General features: G+C 44.6%; 2 protein-coding genes across 6 annotated transcripts; both read left to right on the top strand.

The window, feature by feature from the left end:
- Positions 1-68: 68 nt before the first annotated feature.
- Positions 69-1,242, top strand: LOC134031865 (stonustoxin subunit beta-like). The gene is made up of 2 exons (XM_062475605.1): positions 69-191; positions 348-1,242. The coding sequence occupies exons 1-2, from the start codon at positions 93-95 to the stop codon at positions 762-764; spliced, it is 516 nt and encodes a 171-aa protein (XP_062331589.1). The 5' UTR covers positions 69-92; the 3' UTR covers positions 765-1,242.
- Positions 1,243-6,023: 4,781 nt separating this feature from the next.
- si:ch211-234p6.5 (pleckstrin homology domain-containing family A member 4) lies at positions 6,024-19,254 on the top strand. 5 transcript variants are annotated; one of them, XM_062474982.1, is made up of 24 exons: positions 6,024-6,349; positions 8,736-8,805; positions 8,924-9,022; positions 9,195-9,267; positions 9,444-9,544; positions 9,665-9,783; positions 9,898-10,101; positions 10,234-10,549; positions 10,687-10,746; positions 10,980-11,120; positions 11,662-11,730; positions 11,826-11,906; positions 12,172-12,324; positions 13,461-13,559; positions 13,838-13,946; positions 14,174-14,259; positions 14,366-14,470; positions 14,762-14,843; positions 15,015-15,070; positions 15,585-15,716; positions 15,838-16,371; positions 16,611-16,732; positions 17,079-17,209; positions 17,420-19,254. In XM_062474982.1, the coding sequence occupies exons 1-24, from the start codon at positions 6,309-6,311 to the stop codon at positions 18,733-18,735; spliced, it is 4,299 nt and encodes a 1,432-aa protein (XP_062330966.1). In that variant the 5' UTR covers positions 6,024-6,308; the 3' UTR covers positions 18,736-19,254. The 5 variants fall into 5 exon arrangements, with proteins under 5 accessions (XP_062330966.1, XP_062330967.1, XP_062330965.1 ...); XM_062474983.1 differs by having other exon boundaries at positions 15,582-15,716; positions 15,838-16,305; XM_062474981.1 differs by having other exon boundaries at positions 15,582-15,716.
- The last annotated feature ends 321 nt before the right edge of the window (positions 19,255-19,575 follow it).

Below are 19,575 nucleotides of genomic sequence, written 5' to 3'. Positions count from 1 at the left end.
AAATAAAACAAAATGTATGAATGTCTATAATATAAAGAGCTATTCACCAACTAATCATTACTTTCTCCCTGGATGACAGAACAGCCAATAAGATGCTGTGGATATCAGAGGGCGGGGTCAAGGTGACTCGCAGGACTGAGGAGGTGTGTCCTGTCTTGGACAGACCAGAGAGATATGAACAAGATCCACAGGTAACTGATCCTTTGTGTTCCAACTCTAGATTAAACCCTTAAAAATACCCTATTGAGATCCTTCAACATGGGAAAGAAACTACCGACATGATATAGATATTTGCCGCATCCACATGGAAGCAACCACATATGATCTTCTTCTCTCTTCTTCTCCAGGTGGTGAGCAAGGAGGGTGTCTGGAACAGGAGGATCTACTGGGAGGTGGAGTACACAGGCTGGGTGGTCATCGGAGCCACCTACAAAGGAGCAGGGAGGAGGGCCAACTGTGGGTCTTGCGGGTTGGGGGAGAATGAGGAGTCTTGGGACCTGGGTTGGTCTGGATCCTGCTACCAAGTGTGGTTAAACGGCAAAGGCGAGGACATTCGCAATGTTCCCCGCTGTTCCACTCTGGGGGTCTACATAGACCAGCCCACTGCCATCGTGAACTTCTACCTGGTTAGTGCTGAGACGGAGGGAGAAGAGAAAGAGGTCAGGCTGTTGCACAGTATCCAGACTCCCCTGAAAGAGAAGATTCTGCCAAGCTTCTGGGTAGGGATGCAGTCTTCATGCACCATAGTGAAGAAACCAGAATGATGACGTCTGAGGTACCTACATTTAAGAGAGTTATAATTGTGATATGCAAATATATATATATATATTTTATAACTGACCAGGAAAAGCTGAGCAAGGTTATTGTAGGCATGTATCTCACTTGAGACAAATTAATACATAAAGAAAGTGAAAGGAACAGGCTCCTCAAACAAGGCACATACCGAGGGAGGATTCATCAGTACAACCAGATGGAGTATTTAAATGTATTTACATGCATACTGCAGATCAAGAGAATGCAGGTTCAAATCCCACTAAAATGTATGTTGCTCTGGAGATAAGCATCTATCTAAATAATTAAAAGTTGGGATTTATGATTTGTTGCATGTTGTGGGGAAAATGCCTCTAAGCTCTTGATGGACATATATACATTTCCTATCTGTTTGTTTGCTGTATACATTGTATATATGTAATGTTTGTTTGATTCTTTCTGTGGACATGTGAAATAAAATATGAATTTCTATTATATTAAATCATGGTCTGTGATTAATTACACCTATAGGTGTACTGGAGCTTATGAATGCACAACCTTGAATCTAGGTTTGACACACCCAAAAGGATCCTGCTTCCCTGTCAAAAAAAGTATTCAACATGAGTTAGTGTTGGCTCTGTGACCTTGTTTTAACATGACTAATGTTGAGCTACAGTATCTGTCTATTTGTGGATTGCTCCGGTCACAAACAAACAATGTAAAACAATGTAACACCTCAGACACAACCGTTAAAGTCCACCCCACAAGCTGTGGCTCCCAAGCTCCACTCATCTTCGTTAACGAACGTTGAATCATCAACGATTCGATTCTTGGGGTCACGAATTGATTGAAAATGCGATTTTTAGTCTATGTGAATCGCTAAAAGACGATTCAAATGTGAATCGATTTTTTCCCCCACCCCTATTGAATCAGCATCAACATTCCCTCAGAAGGAAATCAGATGGCTGAGCAGTTAGGGAATGGGCTACTAATCAGAAGGTTGCTAGTTCGATTCCTGGCTGTGCCAAATGACGTTGTGTCCTTGGGCAAGGCACTTCACCCTACTTGCCAAGGGGGAATTTCCCTGTACTTACTGTAAGTCGCTCTGGATAAGAGCGTCGGCTAAATGACTAAATGTAAATGTAATGTAAATCCTTGGTCAACTATACCCAGGCCAGCAGATCCTCGCCGCAGGGTGCGAGGACTTTACGCCTGACTTGCTCCTTCAAATAGTGCAATTTTAGCAGGACTGAATATCCAGCCCCAGTGCCCTCTCGCTCTTGTGGTTCCCTTTGTTATCTGAGAGGCCCCTGGCATGTTTCTGGGGTGTCAGCCAGGTTCCTCCTTTTTGACAGCTGGGCCCCAGCCTTTAACTGCTTTATCTCTGCAGGGCTTTACGGGCTACAGAAGTAGGCCACCTACAGCATCAAAGCACAGATATTCACACTTACACAGGCCAGACTCAACGCCAGCAAAACTCATAAACAACGAGCTCAGCAACTACAGTGCTTTTGAAACTTTTAAACACAGTCTTAGTCTTGTGTCGTTAACACACACGTAAACACACAAGTGCTTTACTTTAGGGGAAATGCGTCATCTGCAAATGTATATGCCCAAAAGATCACAAAGGTCACAAAAGTCAAAAATCCCTTCATTTTGACGTTTGAACTTCGGATGTGATCGGCAGTTTGCACTCTTGAGCTGCTAATGGGGGTCTCGTGTGGGTCCACTTAGAGGTAATCTCAGGATTATAAAGAAGTGACGCTCAATGATGAGAGTTAACTGGCTACTCATTTATTCTGGTCCAGAGACAACTTATTTGTACTTTCACAACATAAAATCTGAATCGATAAAAACACTGTATTTTTACGTGTTTTTACACGTTTAAAATCAAGCACTTTTCTTTTTTATTCTTTCTTCTAAATGTATATCTGGTTACAGTGCATGTGTAACATTCATCATTCTGTATACATGTGTGATTATCACCTTATCCTATCACTTCCGAAGTATTTTATATGCTTTGTTGATATCCTAGACATATTATGATAAGCTATTCAACAGATATGCATGAGACAGGATTTACTGTGCGTCGTAATTTATGCTGCCGGTAAAACTCTTATGAGTGACAGGTCTCAACATTAATCTAATGTATGGCTGAGTAGACTACATTGGAAACCAGCATCTAAGAATAGTCGTCAAATGGTTCCTGAGGCTAACGTGTGTTTATGTGAGCCTGTTTTGACTGTAAGTGGTAACTGAACACCCTAACCATGCCAAAGGCAACCTGCTAAATCAATAGATTACACATCTCATAGGCATGTATGGCAGAGGAGGACAGTATTATAGCCGCGGGAACATTTTATCAGGGGGGTGGTGCTGGGGAGGGGTGAGGGGGGGCTGAATGGTGCGGGGCGGTGCCGCGGTGGTGGATTTTCAAGTCATATCATTTCAAATTTTCGTGCTGTCACCTAGTTCCCGCGGCCATGGTTATTAGGGGTTGCACCACAGCTATGCTATCGTTTCGGTTGTTTATGACCATCATACAACAGCAACATTTCTGTTAATCTCAAGAATGAATACAATGAGCATATATCATCGTGCAGTAGTACGCTGCAAACATATACTGTATGTTAGTTTTTGGGCTTTCCATTTCGATTTGTATGTATTTATATTTGCAATAGAAATGCAAATTTCTATTGCAAATATTTCTGTACGTAGCTGCAATACTAAAGAGCAATCACGTGGGGCAGTAGAGTGGTGATACGACCTAATCCTTATGACATGTTACGAGTTACCGTACGACCACTTTCCCTTTTATTCCGTTCCTAACAGCACGTGCGCCCTCATTCCATTATCCTCTGAAGTTTTATTGCCCAAAGTTTCTTGAGTCAGTGGAGAACTGAATGCCTTGAATCTTCTTCTATATTCCACATGACATCTATAAGGCTCCAGTTTTGATGCTCAGAGGAATTTTAAGGTACTACAATCCTCTAACTCAGCGATTTCCAACCTGTGGGCAATTTGAGCAACCTGAATTTCTAAACTTTGAATTTTGCGATCAGATTTTTTTTACCCTTGAAATAAATTCATATTTCAATTTTAAAGAGGTGAATTCAAAACCCCTGAGCAGTGGCGGTTCTACACGTGGGCCTACAGGAGCTTTTCCCATGGGAAAATGTGTCCAAACTTTTTACTGGCACTGTATATATTTCCGGGGTCCATGCCCACCTTTTGCAGCATTGTCCTACTGTATTTAATTTCAAATTTTGATGGCCCTACCTCATTGTTTCAATTGAAACTCTTTATGTAGAAAATAAACGTTTGGATGATTTTAATGTAAAGCTAAATTATAGTATTTAATATTTAAATATAATTTGTTTCCGTTTTTTAATGTACCCCTCTGATTTAACACTGGCCCCACCTTGGTTATTTTGTATGCAACCAGAAAAGGTAAAGCCCTGTTAAAGTTCTACAAAATGACCACAGCCTCATCTGCTGTTGAAACAATGAATCACATCTGAAAAATGATCTATGCCGCTCATCTTTAACACCACCAGGGACTCTACCTTTATTTATTAGGCATGTTTTGATATCAAAGTTGTGAATGTTGAGAGCTTTAATTTTACCACGTATTTTCCCACTGAGGACTCTGGAACTGCCGATAAATGAAATTTGAATCTCAGAGAATCAATGGCGCCCTCTGCTGGAGTCTTAGTGTTAAGAAAGAAGAATTCAAAAACTGGGAGAAAAAAAACGGTATTTCTATTTTTGTAAACAAAACATTGCATTAAGAACTTTTCTTGGCCCAGTCTTGACCTAATTGATTGTGCTATACTGGTTCTATGTTGTGCTTCTCTTAATGATATGAACTACAATACTATTTTGTGTTTGGTTGTGGATTTAGGTCAGGTTTGGTAAATATAATTATTTGAAATGTTTAACTGTATTTAACAGAAAAAAAGCTGCTCATCCTTTAACTGCATTTTAGTAGTTATCGACACTGCACTAACCTTGAGCCTGTGGCCGTTGACTTCCAGTCACACCCATCTGTCGTTGAGACCCACCCTCCGTGGTCACAGCATGTAACAGGAGTCTGTAAGTAGCCACACAGCTGTCATTCAAGGAGATGTATTCTGTCACAGCCTCTTGCTGTAAGGGGAGGAGTCGTACATGTCTAGATGTACTCTGACTGGTCCTCTGTGCTCTTTGGTGATTCTAAACATCAAAGGTCAAAAAGGAAATAAGTGAACTGTGTGAGATGCTAATTACATAGTTGTAGACTCTCTTATTGGTAATGGTTGAAGCTATTTATATGCTCACACTTAGGGAAGAAAATCACACTCTATAAACTAAATTGAAGAGGCAATATCAATTCCATAGAAGTGATGCCCAAATATGAAAAGTGAGGTTGCACTGTCGAGGAAATGATCAGAACCTACATTTTACCGTAGTACAATAAATTATAGTCCTACAATGGCACCTTCTACTGTATAAACACAATGCCAGGCAAACAGACTTCTACTGTACACTATGTTACAGGGGTACATTTAGACTGGGTGAGAGACTGAATGAGGTCTATGTTTATCCTCTTATCATCCTCAGGAAATACCTTGCATATCAGCAGGTTGCTATGTTACAACACTCCCTGTGAAGGGGAATCTGAGTCTATCAGTTCGGTTCCTTCAGCTCATCTTCTGAGCCTCTTTTTCAGTCGTTGCTATGGCTTTGTAAACTTAGACCACGTTAGCTCAAATACGCTAAATACATTATCCTAATACATTTTTAAGATAATTTAGGATCAGCGAACTGAAATCCTTATATTTTAATAGTAGCATTTTGTTTATAAGGTGAGCCTCTTTATACCATCTAATGAACCATATTCAAGTATAACGTAGCCCAACAACTAAACAGGCATAATAATCCAAACTACAGAAGCTGTCAGCTGAAATATAGAGTCACATTGGCTGGAAAGTTACAATCAAATGTCAAGAAGGGGGAACAAAATAACAGGACAGCTGTTTTCCCCCAAATGCCCAAATCCCAAACCCACAATCAGCGAAAGAGTGGTATACAGAGAGATGGAGGGAGAGAGATGAGGAGAGAGAGATGGAAAGAGAGAGATGGGGAGAGAGAGAGAGATGGGGAGAGAGAGAGAGATGGGGAGAGAGAGAGAGATGGGGAGAGAGAGAGATGGGGAGAGAGAGATGGAGAGAGAGAGAGAGAGAGCCAAGGGCAAGAAAGGGAAGAGGGAGGGAGGACTGGGGGAGGAAGAGGGAGCAGTAGACAGAGAGCTCACTGTTAGCGGACAGACAGAAAGATTTAGTGTTAATGGACAGCGTGGGTAGATCGCCGGACACACTGTGCAGACAAACTTCACAAACAGGGGAGGGAGAGAGAGAGCGGATAGAGCGTGAAAGAGAACGATAGATTGACACATCACCGTAGAGCAGTAGAGGAGTGTGATGGTGTTGTGATTGGACTGGGCAGCATGATACCGTGGTTTAGCCAGGAAAAGTGCATCCGAGCCAGCAGGAGGCTGTGAGGACCCGCGCCAAGTGATGGAGTACGAAGGAACCAACAGGCGGCCGCGATTGGTCAGGTACAGTACAGCTTTATAGCATTTCTTTACTGTACGAAAGTTGTGGTAATACATCTCACGGAGAATTCTGTTAACTGGTGTGCCAGGTGTGTAACTTTGAATTTGTTAAGGTAGTACCACTGTAAAATGACTGTCCTTTTATATGATGTCTTGTCCAGTGATTCATATGGCAAACATGTATATATACAGCAAGCAAAATCATTTTCTCATCTTCATTGTAACATCTTTACTCACACAAACAGTAAACAATATTTAAAAAATTACCTGAAAAAGAATGACCTTAAAAAACCTGTTTAGTCTTTGCATAATTAATTATGCAAGTCAATAAGTCAGACAATATCCCACAGTCATCTACTGCTTCATCATCACAAGAATATTTCCTACAGTCCATCTCTATTTGTATCTGATCGTTTCTATTACTTTGGATTTCATCTATGTCTCCAGAGACAGGGCTTGGTGTGTGAGTGATGGTGGGAAGAGCAGTGTGGTAGGAAGCTGAAGGGTAGACTCAGTGCTGTGGGACATCTACGCTGGGGTTCCCTGGTTTTGGAAGATCTACAGTTCTTTGTTGGCCTGATGTGACCCATTGTCTATGGGTGCACTACGAGAGCAAGATTATTATCCTCAGGTTGGCTGAACTCTAACACTGAGGCAGTGTTTGGCCACAACTGAAAATCAGCTCCGAATATTTTTTATGCGTCACATGGTGAATGACCCTCTTTTCATCAGGATGTGATATGGACTTTTTTTTAGGGGGGGGGAGGGATCAAAGGTTATTGACGGTTGTGGTGACTTTTAGGGAACTGTTTCTGCATGCAAGCGTTTTTTTTATGAGTTCCAAGCGTAGATGGAGAGAGGTGATTTCGTAGGGGTTATTTATTCAACATGCTCTGTGTCAACCTTTGCATGATGCTACCGGGTCCTCGAGCGCCACAAAGCGCACTCTGTGCGGGACACAAACGCACCATTTGTCCTCTCCGTCGCTCTTCAGCATTTCAAGTTTCTCTTCCTCAAGCCAATGGCTCCCACTGAATAAGGAGGAGATTTTCCAAATATTTCTCAACACCCACAAAGCCCTCGTTACCTCAAGCCATGAGTCTTCGGCCTAAACCCTGACAATGACCTACTTGTTGTCTTCTCTCACTCTCTCACTCTGTTTGAGGATGGCTGATAGTACAGATTTATAATGTCGCCAGGCTGAACGGCTTTCTCTCCCACGAGTGCTTGTGGTGGCTCGGTATCAAAGGCTACTCGGGAGTTGCCCTCTTCATGTGTGTTGTTGTTGTCGAGTACAGAGCATCTGATTAACAGTAAATGTGTGTGAATGCTGGCTTCTGTTCTGTATCAAGTCAGATACAGTAGCCCGCTGTCCATTCATATTCCAATAATTTGGCAGAGGACATGGTTGCTGGTTGCCATGGAAAAAATCTAGACAGCATTTGTTGGCTAAGCTGAACTATGAAAATACTTATGGTAAAAGACAGCAACATTCTCACAGCCTGCACTGCAATATGACAGAGAAAAAAAAACTTTAGACTCATCTTCCATCCCTTCACGTTTTTTATTTAGATTTTGTCACTCTCTCCAAATCCCAGCTGGGGTAGTCTGTAGTTTGGGACGCATTCCAGAGGATGTCTCGCATACCATCCCAGCCTGCTGCCAGATTGATTTTCACACACTCCCAGGCCGCTCCCTGTTACCACGGCGATGCAGCTGTCACCTGTCAGTTTCACCACGGGGACCGTCATGGCTCAGAATAGAACTTGAGAGTGTGTTGGGACTGGCTGGGAGCGGGTGTGCGACTACACTACACCACCTCTCCCAATCAACAGATTTTTGGAATATCCTCCATCGTGAAAGTGTGTTGTGACACCAACCGTTGTGTTGTTGTTAGGAAGACTGTTGTCTTTGTTTTGGGGCTGGGATTTGGTCTAAGACTCAGAGATTCAGGTTAGTAAGGATGAGCGAATGAGTTTGTTGTGTTGCTCTGAGGCCTAGTGAGTAGAAACAGTACTCTCTGTGATGACTTTTCATACGGTTTGTACTGCATACTCATTAGACCTACACTAATGCTAAAGTAGGTGTACTGTTCCTTGACGTATATTTTAAGGTTGTCCTCAGTCTATGGGTATGAGACTAACAGTTAAAATAGGTCCTGAGGCCTAGTGACCAGGCTGCAGGGCTGTTTATCAAACCATGTTGTTAGTCTGTGCTACAAACACGACAGTAAAGTGACACTGTCACCAGTTGCTCTATATACCTGGATCTCCCTGTGCACAAACCAGAAAAGAAAATTAACGTGGATTCATTCTGAAAAACTGAAGGAAAATTTTTCACGTTTTTTCTCTCTCCCTCCTGCCTCCTCCTCCTGTCTCTTCGCTAGCAGGATGGAGGACCATGACAGGGTGAGCCAAGCATCCAGTGTGGTCACCATCTCTTCTTTCCCCGTCAGAAAGGTCAGCCTGGCACCTCCCTCCTAGGCACACAGTCTGCTTTTGTTGTCACTCTGACAGAACCCGGAACCTTTAAACTTGAAAACAAGTCTTGATGTCACGTTTTTGCTCCGCCCCCCAGGACAGCGATGACAAGGTGCAAACGTTTGGGAAGGGGTGCAGAGCAGCCAGGAGAGACCCAAACTGTCCCGTCGTCATCAGGGGGTGGCTCAATAAGAAGGTGGGTGTCTGTTTAATTCATGTTTTAATTAGTTAATGAAGGTAAGTATTGGTAATTACATTGTGATTGCTCTACCTCGGTAGATTTGAATTGGCGCTTTTATGCTATACTGAGACATACAGACCCTTGGTGGATATCACCCTCTGAACAGTTCCTTTTCGCCACTCTTTAGGACAGTTCTGGGCTGAAACTCTGGAAAAGGAGGTGGTTTGTCTTGTCCAACTACTGTCTGTTTTATTATAAAGGTAAATGAGCAGTTAGCAGGAAAGAGGTTCATTCATTTGAAATTCTGTCTCTTTAGAATTTTTGGCCAGCATAATTTCATTACAAATTTGGACGTTTAAGAACACTGAATGAAGCGGCTTTCTTTCAATAAAGATGTTGGTGTTTAATTATCTTCCTTTTCGCATCTCTCATTCAGACAGCAGAGAGGAGTCTGTGCTAGGCAGCATTCCTTTACCCAGCTACAACATTCTCTTCTGCACACCACGAGAATGCAAGAACAGAAAGAACACCTTTAAGGTAAAACACTTTAACTTGACTCTCCATCAGCAATGTGAATGAACAACTGCTTACGATCACACTTTGTAAACAGTATGTATCTCAGTGTTTGAGATTGAATGTAGGTAAATGTTTCACCAGGTGGTGCACCAGGGAATGCGCTCCTACTTCTTTAGTGCAGATACTCAGGAAGACATGCTGGGCTGGGTACGAGCCCTCAGCCAATCAGCTTGTATGGAATCCGACGGTTCCATCAATAGGTAGAGCTCTTTAACTTTACCCTCTTTTCCCTGAAAACATTCAAATGATCGTTGATTAAATACACTGCGTATGTATTGCTGTTTTAACGCCTCGTGCCCTTTTCCTCACCTCAGGCGTTGCTCGAGTTATCAGGACTTTACACAGATAGGTGGCAGCAGTGAGTCTGTGGAGCTCCTTCACTCCCCCTCTCTCAGAGATGGTCTCTCCCATAATGCTGGTCACCACCACAGATCCCAGAAGGATCCAAGTCAGCTAACGGGGGGGAGGATGGGGACTCCGCACACGGACCACAGAGGCAGGCGTAGCGGGAGACAAAGGTAGACAGATCCCAGAAGGCGTCTGGAAAAAACACACAAATATTAAATAACAAAAATGCTCATTTAGAGGTGTCCAAGTGGGGTCTTTCGTGACTAAGACATTCTGTTCTGTTTTCCTTTTTGTCCACTCAGCCCTTCACCCAAGACGCCCAGCTCTCCAGAGTTCAGCAGAAAGAAGGCCTATGTTCCAAACCAGGATGAGGACTCTCTCCCCTTCCTCTCAGGTCCTCACACGCCACCCAAGCCTGGGGAATTTATGGGGACAGGTTCCTTGACACCGAGAGGTCATTTGGGGTCGCGACCCCACACACCAGTGGGGAGGGTTGACATACGACCCCAGGGTGACCTTTCGATGATGCCACAGTGCTATGCGCCTGTGTCTCCCAAGCTGGAGTATAAATCCACTCCACAAACACCTGTGACGGAGAGGTGGCAAAACATCAGTCAGGTTAGGACGGGTTTTGTTTTTTCAGCGTCGTGTGAATATCGCAATGAACATGTGAGTTGAGAAATACATTAATTTTGACTCGGTCTTTGAGTTGAATCTTTGAGTTGAATCTTCTCTCTTTTAATTCTTCTCCACAGCCCATACCCACATATTCCTCCCTCCATCATATCCCCACTGGAAGAAGAACTTTGTCCAAGGTACGGTTTGAAAAACAAAGGACGAGCAAAACCGCCTCAAATAATATCAACAGTAACATTTTATGTCACATTTACTCAGCATAATTGTCAGCACTGGGGTTGTGTAAGTTGTGATTTTGTATTACAAGATACCCATGCTGTATACATAAGCAGCTACTGTATATACTTATCATTTTCCCAGTTGGATAAATGACAATGTGCATGTGTGCATTTGACCCTGTCTCTCTCTTCAGAGCTACTCCACAGGGGCACACACAGACTTGTTGCCCCCCTTGCCCCCCTCGAAGGGCCCCCATGCTTCTCACCACCCACACCACCACCACCACCATCACCACCGCAGCCATATGTCTGTCTGTCTGCTACCGCCGGCTATGGTACAGGCCTTTATGTGCTACTAGAGATGGCTAAAGATGTCTGTCGATGCGTTGGAATGGGCCTGTATGGTCAATTAGCCCTAATTCTGTTGACTGGATTGTCTGTGATGTCTATGAAACTGTCTTTGTTAAAATGCTACTAACTGCAAAATAAGTACATACATGTTTTAGTTCAGGGCTATAAGGGAATACAATACAAATATTCTTCATTTGTCATAAATACATTTACATTTAGTCATTTAGTCATTTAAATATATCACATACCATGATAGATAATGTATGTAGTATTATTTGAGTAGTGTCGTACCACAGTTGTTCACAGACGATGCCTTTGCCTGTCAGCCATTTTTGTTACTAGTCTGACAGGTGTGTAAACATTTGCTGCTTCTTGGTAGAGTAGTAGTTTGCCTTTTTATAGCGTGTCTGTCCATATTTCTACATACATACATACTGACATTCTGAGCATACTACCATACATACTGCACACACAAAGTTCAATCACTCAACCCCCCTAGATTATAACACATTATCTATTTTGCAGCCTCCCAAACCTGACGTGTTTCAGGAGCGGGAACCTCCACCAGTGTTATCTCTAGAAAGTGACGCAGATGTAAGAGCTCACAGCTTCCTACTCTTGCCCTCTGATGATATTGGTGAATATTGTATATCTGATTTGTTGAACTGAGGTTTCTTTTCCTCTGTCAGGCGGTGCTGACTAGACTCTGTGGGTGTGACAAGCTCCTGCAGTCTCTCTCCATAGAACTGGCTCAGCTGCAAGTGGACAAGGTTGGACACGGCTCAAGTCGTTATTTTCTTTTGGCTGCAGTTCTAAAAAATCAGCCTTGTGGCGTGCAGTGTTTGTGTGTTTGCACACGAGTGTGTTTCCTCAAAGGTGAACCCAGAAGTCACCGTACCTTCAAAATACAATATATATATGATTTTTTTCTTCCAGTTTTCATCTGAAATCTGAAATAATTCTTCAAAATATAAAATTAAAGAAAATGGCTGCCAGCGATGTGTGAACTTGACCCTCACCCTCCATCTCCTCCAGGACAGCGTCCAGTGTGCTCTGGAGATGACCCGGCTACAGCTGGAGGACTGGAGGAGCCAGGGGCTCAGAGGGCAGGAAGGAGCAATGACCCAGAAGGCTTTGCTGCAGGAAGAACTGGTCACCATCCGAGCCAGAATGTGTGATGTCTCATTGGTGTGTAATGCGGAGGAAGCGAACCGAACAGATTCTCTGACGGGAGGGTTTGAGATTCTACTCGAGGGTGTATGACAAAGGGATGGGTGTAAAGTCTGCAGTTAGTAGCATTTTAACAAAGACAGTTCCATAGAGGTCACAGACAATCCAGTTAACAGAATTTGGGCTGATTGACCATACAGGCCGATTCCAACCCATACGCAGCGTTTTTTAACGCTCTGCATCGCTTGCCTTCCCACAGTACACCACGCTCGGGGGCGTGTTAGACAAGTTAATACAGAGTTGTAGTTCTCTAAGGTCACTGTTGTAGTCATGGCCAAGCGTGCAGATTTGGGTTCATGTACTCACAATATCGATCAAAATACCACTTTTACACAACATTTATGTAAGTGCAAGATTTTACTAGTGCAAGATTACAGTAGAATACATGTTACGCCACCGGTCACTCAACCAGTCGTTTGTAGGCTGGGCTAGCAGTGGCACAGAACAGTCACGTAATGTGACGAGACTGAATTTAAAAGTAGGCTATAAAAACACACTAGGAACAATGACGACATCGGCAACCATGCACCATGCATTATTAGTTTAATGTAATCTTTAAATTCAGGCTCGTCACATTAGTAACTTTGTTCTGAACAGAACTGGGTGTGCAGACACATACGAAAAGTTTCTCCTCCATCTTGAAATTGTGAAACCTAGAAATGTTTATCATGACCAAAGGTTGCTACGTTACAAGAAACAAGAAAACAATCCGATTGGCCAACGCTAGCGTTTTCACGCTCCTCATTTACATAAAGTTGAGAAAATCCAACTTGCAACGCTCCGCTCCGCTCCGCTCCGCTCCGCTCGCCTTCCCACAATGCCCTACGCGAGCGTCAACGCCTGGTTTCATTGAAAATGAATTGGAAGCCGACGCCACGCGCCGCCCGCTCCGCTGCAGTGTGAACGCACTGTTAGTCATCTCTCGTGTCTGCTACCGCAGCAGACAGACACACAGGAAATTATTATTTTTTTCATATTATGTAAATTGTTGGGGGTCTCATTTTCTTTTCTTTTAATTTTTTTCTTTGTCACAGATGAGCATGAGGAGGACCAGGAAGGATGATTATAATTGTGTTTGTTTTGTTTTTGCGCAGGAGATGGAGAGAGTGTGGTGTCAGTATGAGAGGATGGAAAGCGAGCTCGCTGTCTTCCGCTCACACCTCCAGCACCTCTGCAACTTCGGAATGCCACAGGTATAAACCCCAGCTTTCTAGATGACCACTTCCTGTCCTAAGAAACGTGTTGTATGCAGAGCGACTTACAGTAAGTACAGGGACATTCCCCCCGAGGCAAGTAGGGTGAAGTGCCTTGCCCAAGGACACAACGTAATTTGGCACGGCCGGGAATCGAACTGGCAACCTTCAGATTACCAGCCCGACTCCCTCACTGCTCAGTCATCTGACTCCCATAGTCCGTTTATTAGCCACATAGCATGTTCGCAGTGATGGTCAACACTGTGGTCTTTCCTCAGGAACAGTCCCAAGCCCAGAGAGAGTTGTGGATGATGGAGGACATTCTCGCTGGCCTCAAGGTCAACAGAGACCACTTCCGGGTCCTGCTGGGTCTGCAGAGGCACCAGGGTAAACGTGTGGTTCAAGACAACAATATTTACAATCGATTCTGAAGGTTACTGAATTCCAAGCCTGATGCTGTTTAATGCGTTATCCTGAGGACGTGACGGTTCAGACTCCTGCTTCTTAGTTCTACACTAGGTTCAACATATGTCCAGAAACCCCAGCTTCTTATCTGCTTCAGGAGAGGAAGAGCTGCCGTCTGTTATCCTGACATCCTCTTGTGTTGTCTGCAGTTCCCAACTCTGTGTTCCTGAAGACACCCCCTCAACCAGGGTCACCTGGGTCTCCTACAGAGAGGCTGCAGAGCGGACACCGTCTGGTAGGTCATGTACCAACACACACAAACACAGCATCACATGACATACCCTTCTGCTACAGTAACTACTGATGGATTCAGGTTGACTAGTTCTCCTGGATTGTTGCAGGAGGTGGAGCCCGAGCCTCCGGCCCGCCCCCCCTTGCCTCAGGGACTGCAGGGCACCAATGAGAGGAGAGAACAGGAACACATGTGGGCGGAGCCCAAATATGAGGTGAGTTTTCTCTTTTCATTGACATTTACATTTAGTCATTTAGCAGACGCTCTTATCCAGAGCGACTTACAGTAAGTACAGGGACATTCCCCCCGAAGCAAGTAGGGTGAAGTGCCTTGCCCAAGGACACAACGTCATTTGGCACGGCTGGGAATCGAACTGGCAACCTTCAGATTACTAGCCCGACTCCCTCACCTCTCAGCCACATCTTACATATACTTGAGCATGTTCATACACAATTTGTGTGTTTGTGTCTGCGTGTGTGTCTGAATGTGTGTGTGTGTGTTCCAGCACATCCCTGTTGATCCTTTGCACAGAAGAGGACAAAGCCAGCCTGACCTGCATGATGAGAGGACTCACAAAGACATGTCTGGTACTGCTCTTTCTAAACACATCTAGGGTGTATAACTTAACGACTACATTTGTCTAGTGCTCTCTACAATCAAATGAACTGTGGGTAGATAACCAGTGCAGTAGCATGTGACCACAACATGCCTTTCTTCTCTCTCTCTCACTCTCTCCTTCTCCCTTTGAATATGTGCAGAATATACAGACTCTCATTCTAGCTCAAGATGGACCACACCAGACAGTGCATTTAAGGTAATATTACTCACATCCAATGTATTCTGTATCTGCTCTTCACCACGATGCATGTGAATTGATATCCACAGCGACACACAGTGTGATTTAATTTTTGGCATCTGCAATTACAGCTAAATATCGATTCTTTGATTCTCCCATCTTCCCTGCAATTAGGGCATGTTGCAATATTCACACCAACCAACAGAGGGAGGCAGAGGCTCTGTGGATTGTCTGCAGTTCCATCCCCCTCTTTCTCCCTCTCTCACACACTCACATACACACACACACATACACACTCACACAAGCGCACACAAGCAGCCTTCATATTGCCTGTATGTGTGACATCGCCTGCTTTCTTCCTGTGACCAAAATGTTTAAACACACAACATGACCATGTCAGTCCATTGTTTGGTTGAATACAACTGTACACGTTGGCCATATAGAGATACACATTGGCTGAGATATACATATATAAATCATACACAACGTGACAGCGGCGTTCTCAAGCGCTCGCCTGCGTTTTCCTCAGAAGGTGCGGATGAGTGAGGAAGAACAGCTTGAGAGGATGAAGAGGAATCAGGAACGGCTGGCCAATAGGAGGACAGCCCCCCTGCCCAGTCCCCCTGGACACACACAGTGTCTCAGCTCTGAGCCTACAGAAGAGGTAGCTTTTGCCCTGTGTACACATTAGGATCTTTACATTGCTGACAATATAGCTGACTCACGTTACAGTAAGAAACGTGCCTTTGTGTGACGAATTCACTCATGTTTTGGATATATGTCAGGTTCCATTTCCCCTCAGGGTAACGAGAGTGGTCACAGCCGTCCTGCCGTCCACTCTGATTGCCCGACGTGTTTCTGTTGAGGACCCCCCTCCCGAGCTGGTCAACACACTGCCTGAGCAGATTCCCCAGGAGATGCAGCAGAGACTAAGCGACCAGAGCAGGAACTTACTCCATAAGATGCCCAGAAGGCTGCCGCTAGAAACGCACGATGCTAATTCCAGCTGGCCGCAAGCGGAGATGGTCCAGGAAGCGTCGGCCCAGAGGCTGGCCAAGGTCCTCCAGGACCTGGCTTCGGAGAGGCATGAGCAGAACCCACACGGGCCTGGCAGGGCACAGCAGCACGTCCAGAACACGGCAAGGTCTTACAGAGAAGACCCCGACACGGAGCCTGAGCCGACCCCTCTGAGGGCCCCGCGGGGCCGCGCGAGGGCAGCTTCAGGAGACGGAGCGGGGATGTCAGACTCCAGGGTAAGAGGGGAAGATGAGGAGCATGTCTCGTCCAGAGGGATAGAGCCGGGCGATAGTGAGGAGAAGGTGAGATCATGACGGTTTTTGTGGGGATTTTTTGGGACTTATTGTTCTGTGTGAGCTTCTATCCCGTCCCAACTCGTATCTCAGTCAGTGTGACTGATCAAGTATTACATCAAACCATTTTTGTCCATAGCGTTTAGCTATTATTTTATTTCCCGTTCACTATCAATGTTCTGCCCTCAAAGTGTGACAACCTGGTACATACATGCATGCTGTATCTTAGCATGGTTATGTTTACACAGGCTGAAGGGCGAACCTCTCTCCTTTTGACCTCTGACCTGGACCCTGACCTTTGTCTGACCCCTGAGCAAAGGGAGGCCAAGCTCAGACGAGTGGAGCGCATCCGAGAGAGAGTCATCAGGAGGTGGGACCTTGTGTGTGTATGTGTGTGTATCACTTGCGCTTATGATGAGTCTCTGCTGCAGCACAGCTGTGTATTACTGTAAATAACAGAATATTTATTTTTCCAATAATAGCAACTGTTTATAAAAAAAATATTTTCTATGTTCATACATACACCTGTTTAAGGTCGATGAGTATACATGCATTTTCTGCATGCGAAAGCAGCCAGTCAATGCCAGTCGACTCGAACAGCGATTAGCTTTAATCTCAGTGCTCTTTCTCTCTCTTTTCTCTCTCTCTCTTCCTCTTTTACCCTGCCTTGCCCTCCTATCTCCCTCCCTATCTCCCTCTGTCTATCTGTCTCTCAGTGCAGTCAGAGAGAGCGCCGTAGCGCCTTGCAATGGGCCGATGAGGTGGGAGAGGAGGGAGAGACGGGACCTCCACAGTGTCCCCACGAGCCAAACCTCTGACGCGGCGAGGAAGAGGAGGGAGACGTCAGGTACTCATCCTTCCCTCATCACAGTGGACGTACTTAAACTGTCATTCAAGTGTATATGAATACACTTGGTTGTCTCATATTGGAGGTAAACCTTGCCTTGTAACCATTTTAGACTGAGGGGAAAGAGATACAGTCATATTGGGTTGAAGGCTGTTTACTTATACTGTCCACGTTAAACACAAAAATCACCGTCACAGGTTTTTGTTTCAGACTCTGGACGTCATGACAACTGTGGCGGCTGTTGTGATTGTGACAGAGGTGTTCTACACGTGTCAGAAACAGAAGAACCTGGAGCCCAGAGGAGGACATCTCCAGACGAGAGGGACTATGGAGACAGGCACGAGGCAGGCTGTAACAGCCATTTGGTGAACAAAACACAGCACAAAGAACAGAGCAGCAGGAAGGGTATCATGAAACGTAAAAAGAAGGCTAGTCCGTCGACCAATCACCACTCATCAAAGCCTGTGTACCAGAGAGACGCAGACCACAGATTCAACATGACGGATGAGGTAGAACGAGAGGGAGATCAAGAGGATGTCTCAGCCAATGAAGGACAAGCTAGTTCTTCATCCTCTAATCTTAGAACTGAGTGGTTCCTCTCGACCGGTCAGTGGCAAGGATTCATGCCACTGCAGAACCATGGCACTGAGCCTCTGTTTGATGAGGGGACGTCGATTGTTGACCCACCTCTGCCATGTTGTGACACCGGAATGGATTCCAATGAAGATTGTTCATCTGTCAGTCAAAGCTTGGAGAAGATAATGGATAACCATTCACTCTTCTATAAGATTGCGTGCGACATCAATCTCTCAGATAACGATATTACAATGACAGACGGAGACTCGAATGTCCAAGCATCCACCAATCAAAAAGAGGTGGCAATGGAGTTGACCAATGAGGTTTTGAGGGCAGAAGAGGTGATCTATAGTGTGGTGAGAGCAACAGAACAGCATGGAGAGAGTCCCGGTTGTCATGGCACCAGTGCAACAAATTGTAATGGGAACATCATAACAGCCAATAAGCAGCCAGAATCCCCATCAACGGACAAGGATACACCACCAACAGTGTCTCCCGAGGAAAAAGGACGTGCTTCAGTCAAACCAGTGCATGAACTGTGCATATATGAGGAGATTCAGGACAACCATGGATTGTTCAAACCAAAGGGAGAGGACGCAAGTCAAGAGAACCAGTTGAAAGTGGAGGAAGAAGACTCTTCTCCTTCTCCTGTAGGATTAGACCCTGTCGTGTCTGAGCAGAACAATGACCATCTGACAGGTGAAACCAGGAACGTGGAGATGGAAGGAGATGAACCAGTGAAGGCGATCGCAGACCAGGGCGTTTCTGTCGAAGTGAAGGGGATTGGTAGGGATCTAGACGGTAAGAAAGAGGATGCCAAACTACACGAAGGCCTCAGAAGTAACACTGTTCCAAAATGCAAAACAAATTCAAAATACGAGGGCGGAATGGCGCATCGAAGTGCCTCCTTTGGAACGGGAAGAGTAACAGTGTTACATACCAGTCTGTAGAGGGCACAGAGGTGTGTGGACAGTTTAGAGTTTTGTCGAGCTGTAAGGGTGAGGTATGTGAGACGTAAACAAGCGGCAGAGGAGCTTGTTTTAAGAGGAAAAAAACAGGATGTAGATGAAGAGATGGGTGGCTTGGGGCTGTATGGTTAATAAAAAGAAATGTCAGTTGTATTAAGAATGATGCAGTAAGTATCTCAAGTTAACTCCAGAGAACCAACACTGAATGTTCTGTTGCATAATGAAATTGACCATGGTATCTGTATGTGCCTATGTTGTAACCACAGTACTGTAATGTATTGAATGCAGTAGACTACAGTACTAGTCTCAAACGTACAGTAGCCTATGTATGTCAAATGTGTAAGGTCAAACATCCATTCCACTCCATTACTTGTTTTAACATCGAACAGTTGTCGGGTAATTCGTTGGTCGCAAATAACCCATTCTCTGACTGAAACTTGTCTTTATTGTGAATGTGCTTTGTATCCCATATGTACTAATTAATAAACATGTGTGCCTGTGTTCTCTTTGTATTACTGATATTCAAAGTTTATGAATATGATGTGTCTGCATCTCATTTATATTTGCTCCCATTTTTATCAATAGCGTTCTCTACTCCCTGTAGATGCTTCCACAATATCACACTCTCGACTTAACTCTTCTCTGACCAAGGCTGATGCAAAACTACACGGAGCTTTGAAAAACGCCTTTGTCACTTTAAATCCTTTCCGTGTCTCAGTCGATGACATCATTGTCTGAGAACACATTACATCACCTTTTCCCAGGCATTCTCTCCTAGAAACAGCGCTAGCTTATGTTTACAGGGGTCAACTCAAGCCGATT

The sequence above is a fragment of the Osmerus eperlanus genome, chromosome 12 (genome assembly GCF_963692335.1).
Source record: "Osmerus eperlanus chromosome 12, fOsmEpe2.1, whole genome shotgun sequence".
Lineage (NCBI taxonomy): Eukaryota > Metazoa > Chordata > Actinopteri > Osmeriformes > Osmeridae > Osmerus > Osmerus eperlanus.
Note: the sequence above shows the minus strand (reverse complement) of the source record. Positions and strands in the feature narration are given on the sequence as shown.

Coding starts and splice junctions, on each gene's coding strand:
- si:ch211-234p6.5 (XM_062474981.1), top strand. CDS start 6,309: ATGGAGTACGAAGGAACCAACAGGCGGCCGCGATTGGTCAG. Junction 10,102..10,233: donor AGGCGTAGCGGGAGACAAAG/GTAGACAGATCC, acceptor TTGTCCACTCAG/CCCTTCACCCAAGACGCCCA. Junction 15,717..15,837: donor GCTCTGAGCCTACAGAAGAG/GTAGCTTTTGCC, acceptor GATATATGTCAG/GTTCCATTTCCCCTCAGGGT.
- LOC134031865 (XM_062475605.1), top strand. CDS start 93: ATGCTGTGGATATCAGAGGGCGGGGTCAAGGTGACTCGCAGGACTGAG. Junction 192..347: donor GATATGAACAAGATCCACAG/GTAACTGATCCT, acceptor CTTCTTCTCCAG/GTGGTGAGCAAGGAGGGTGT.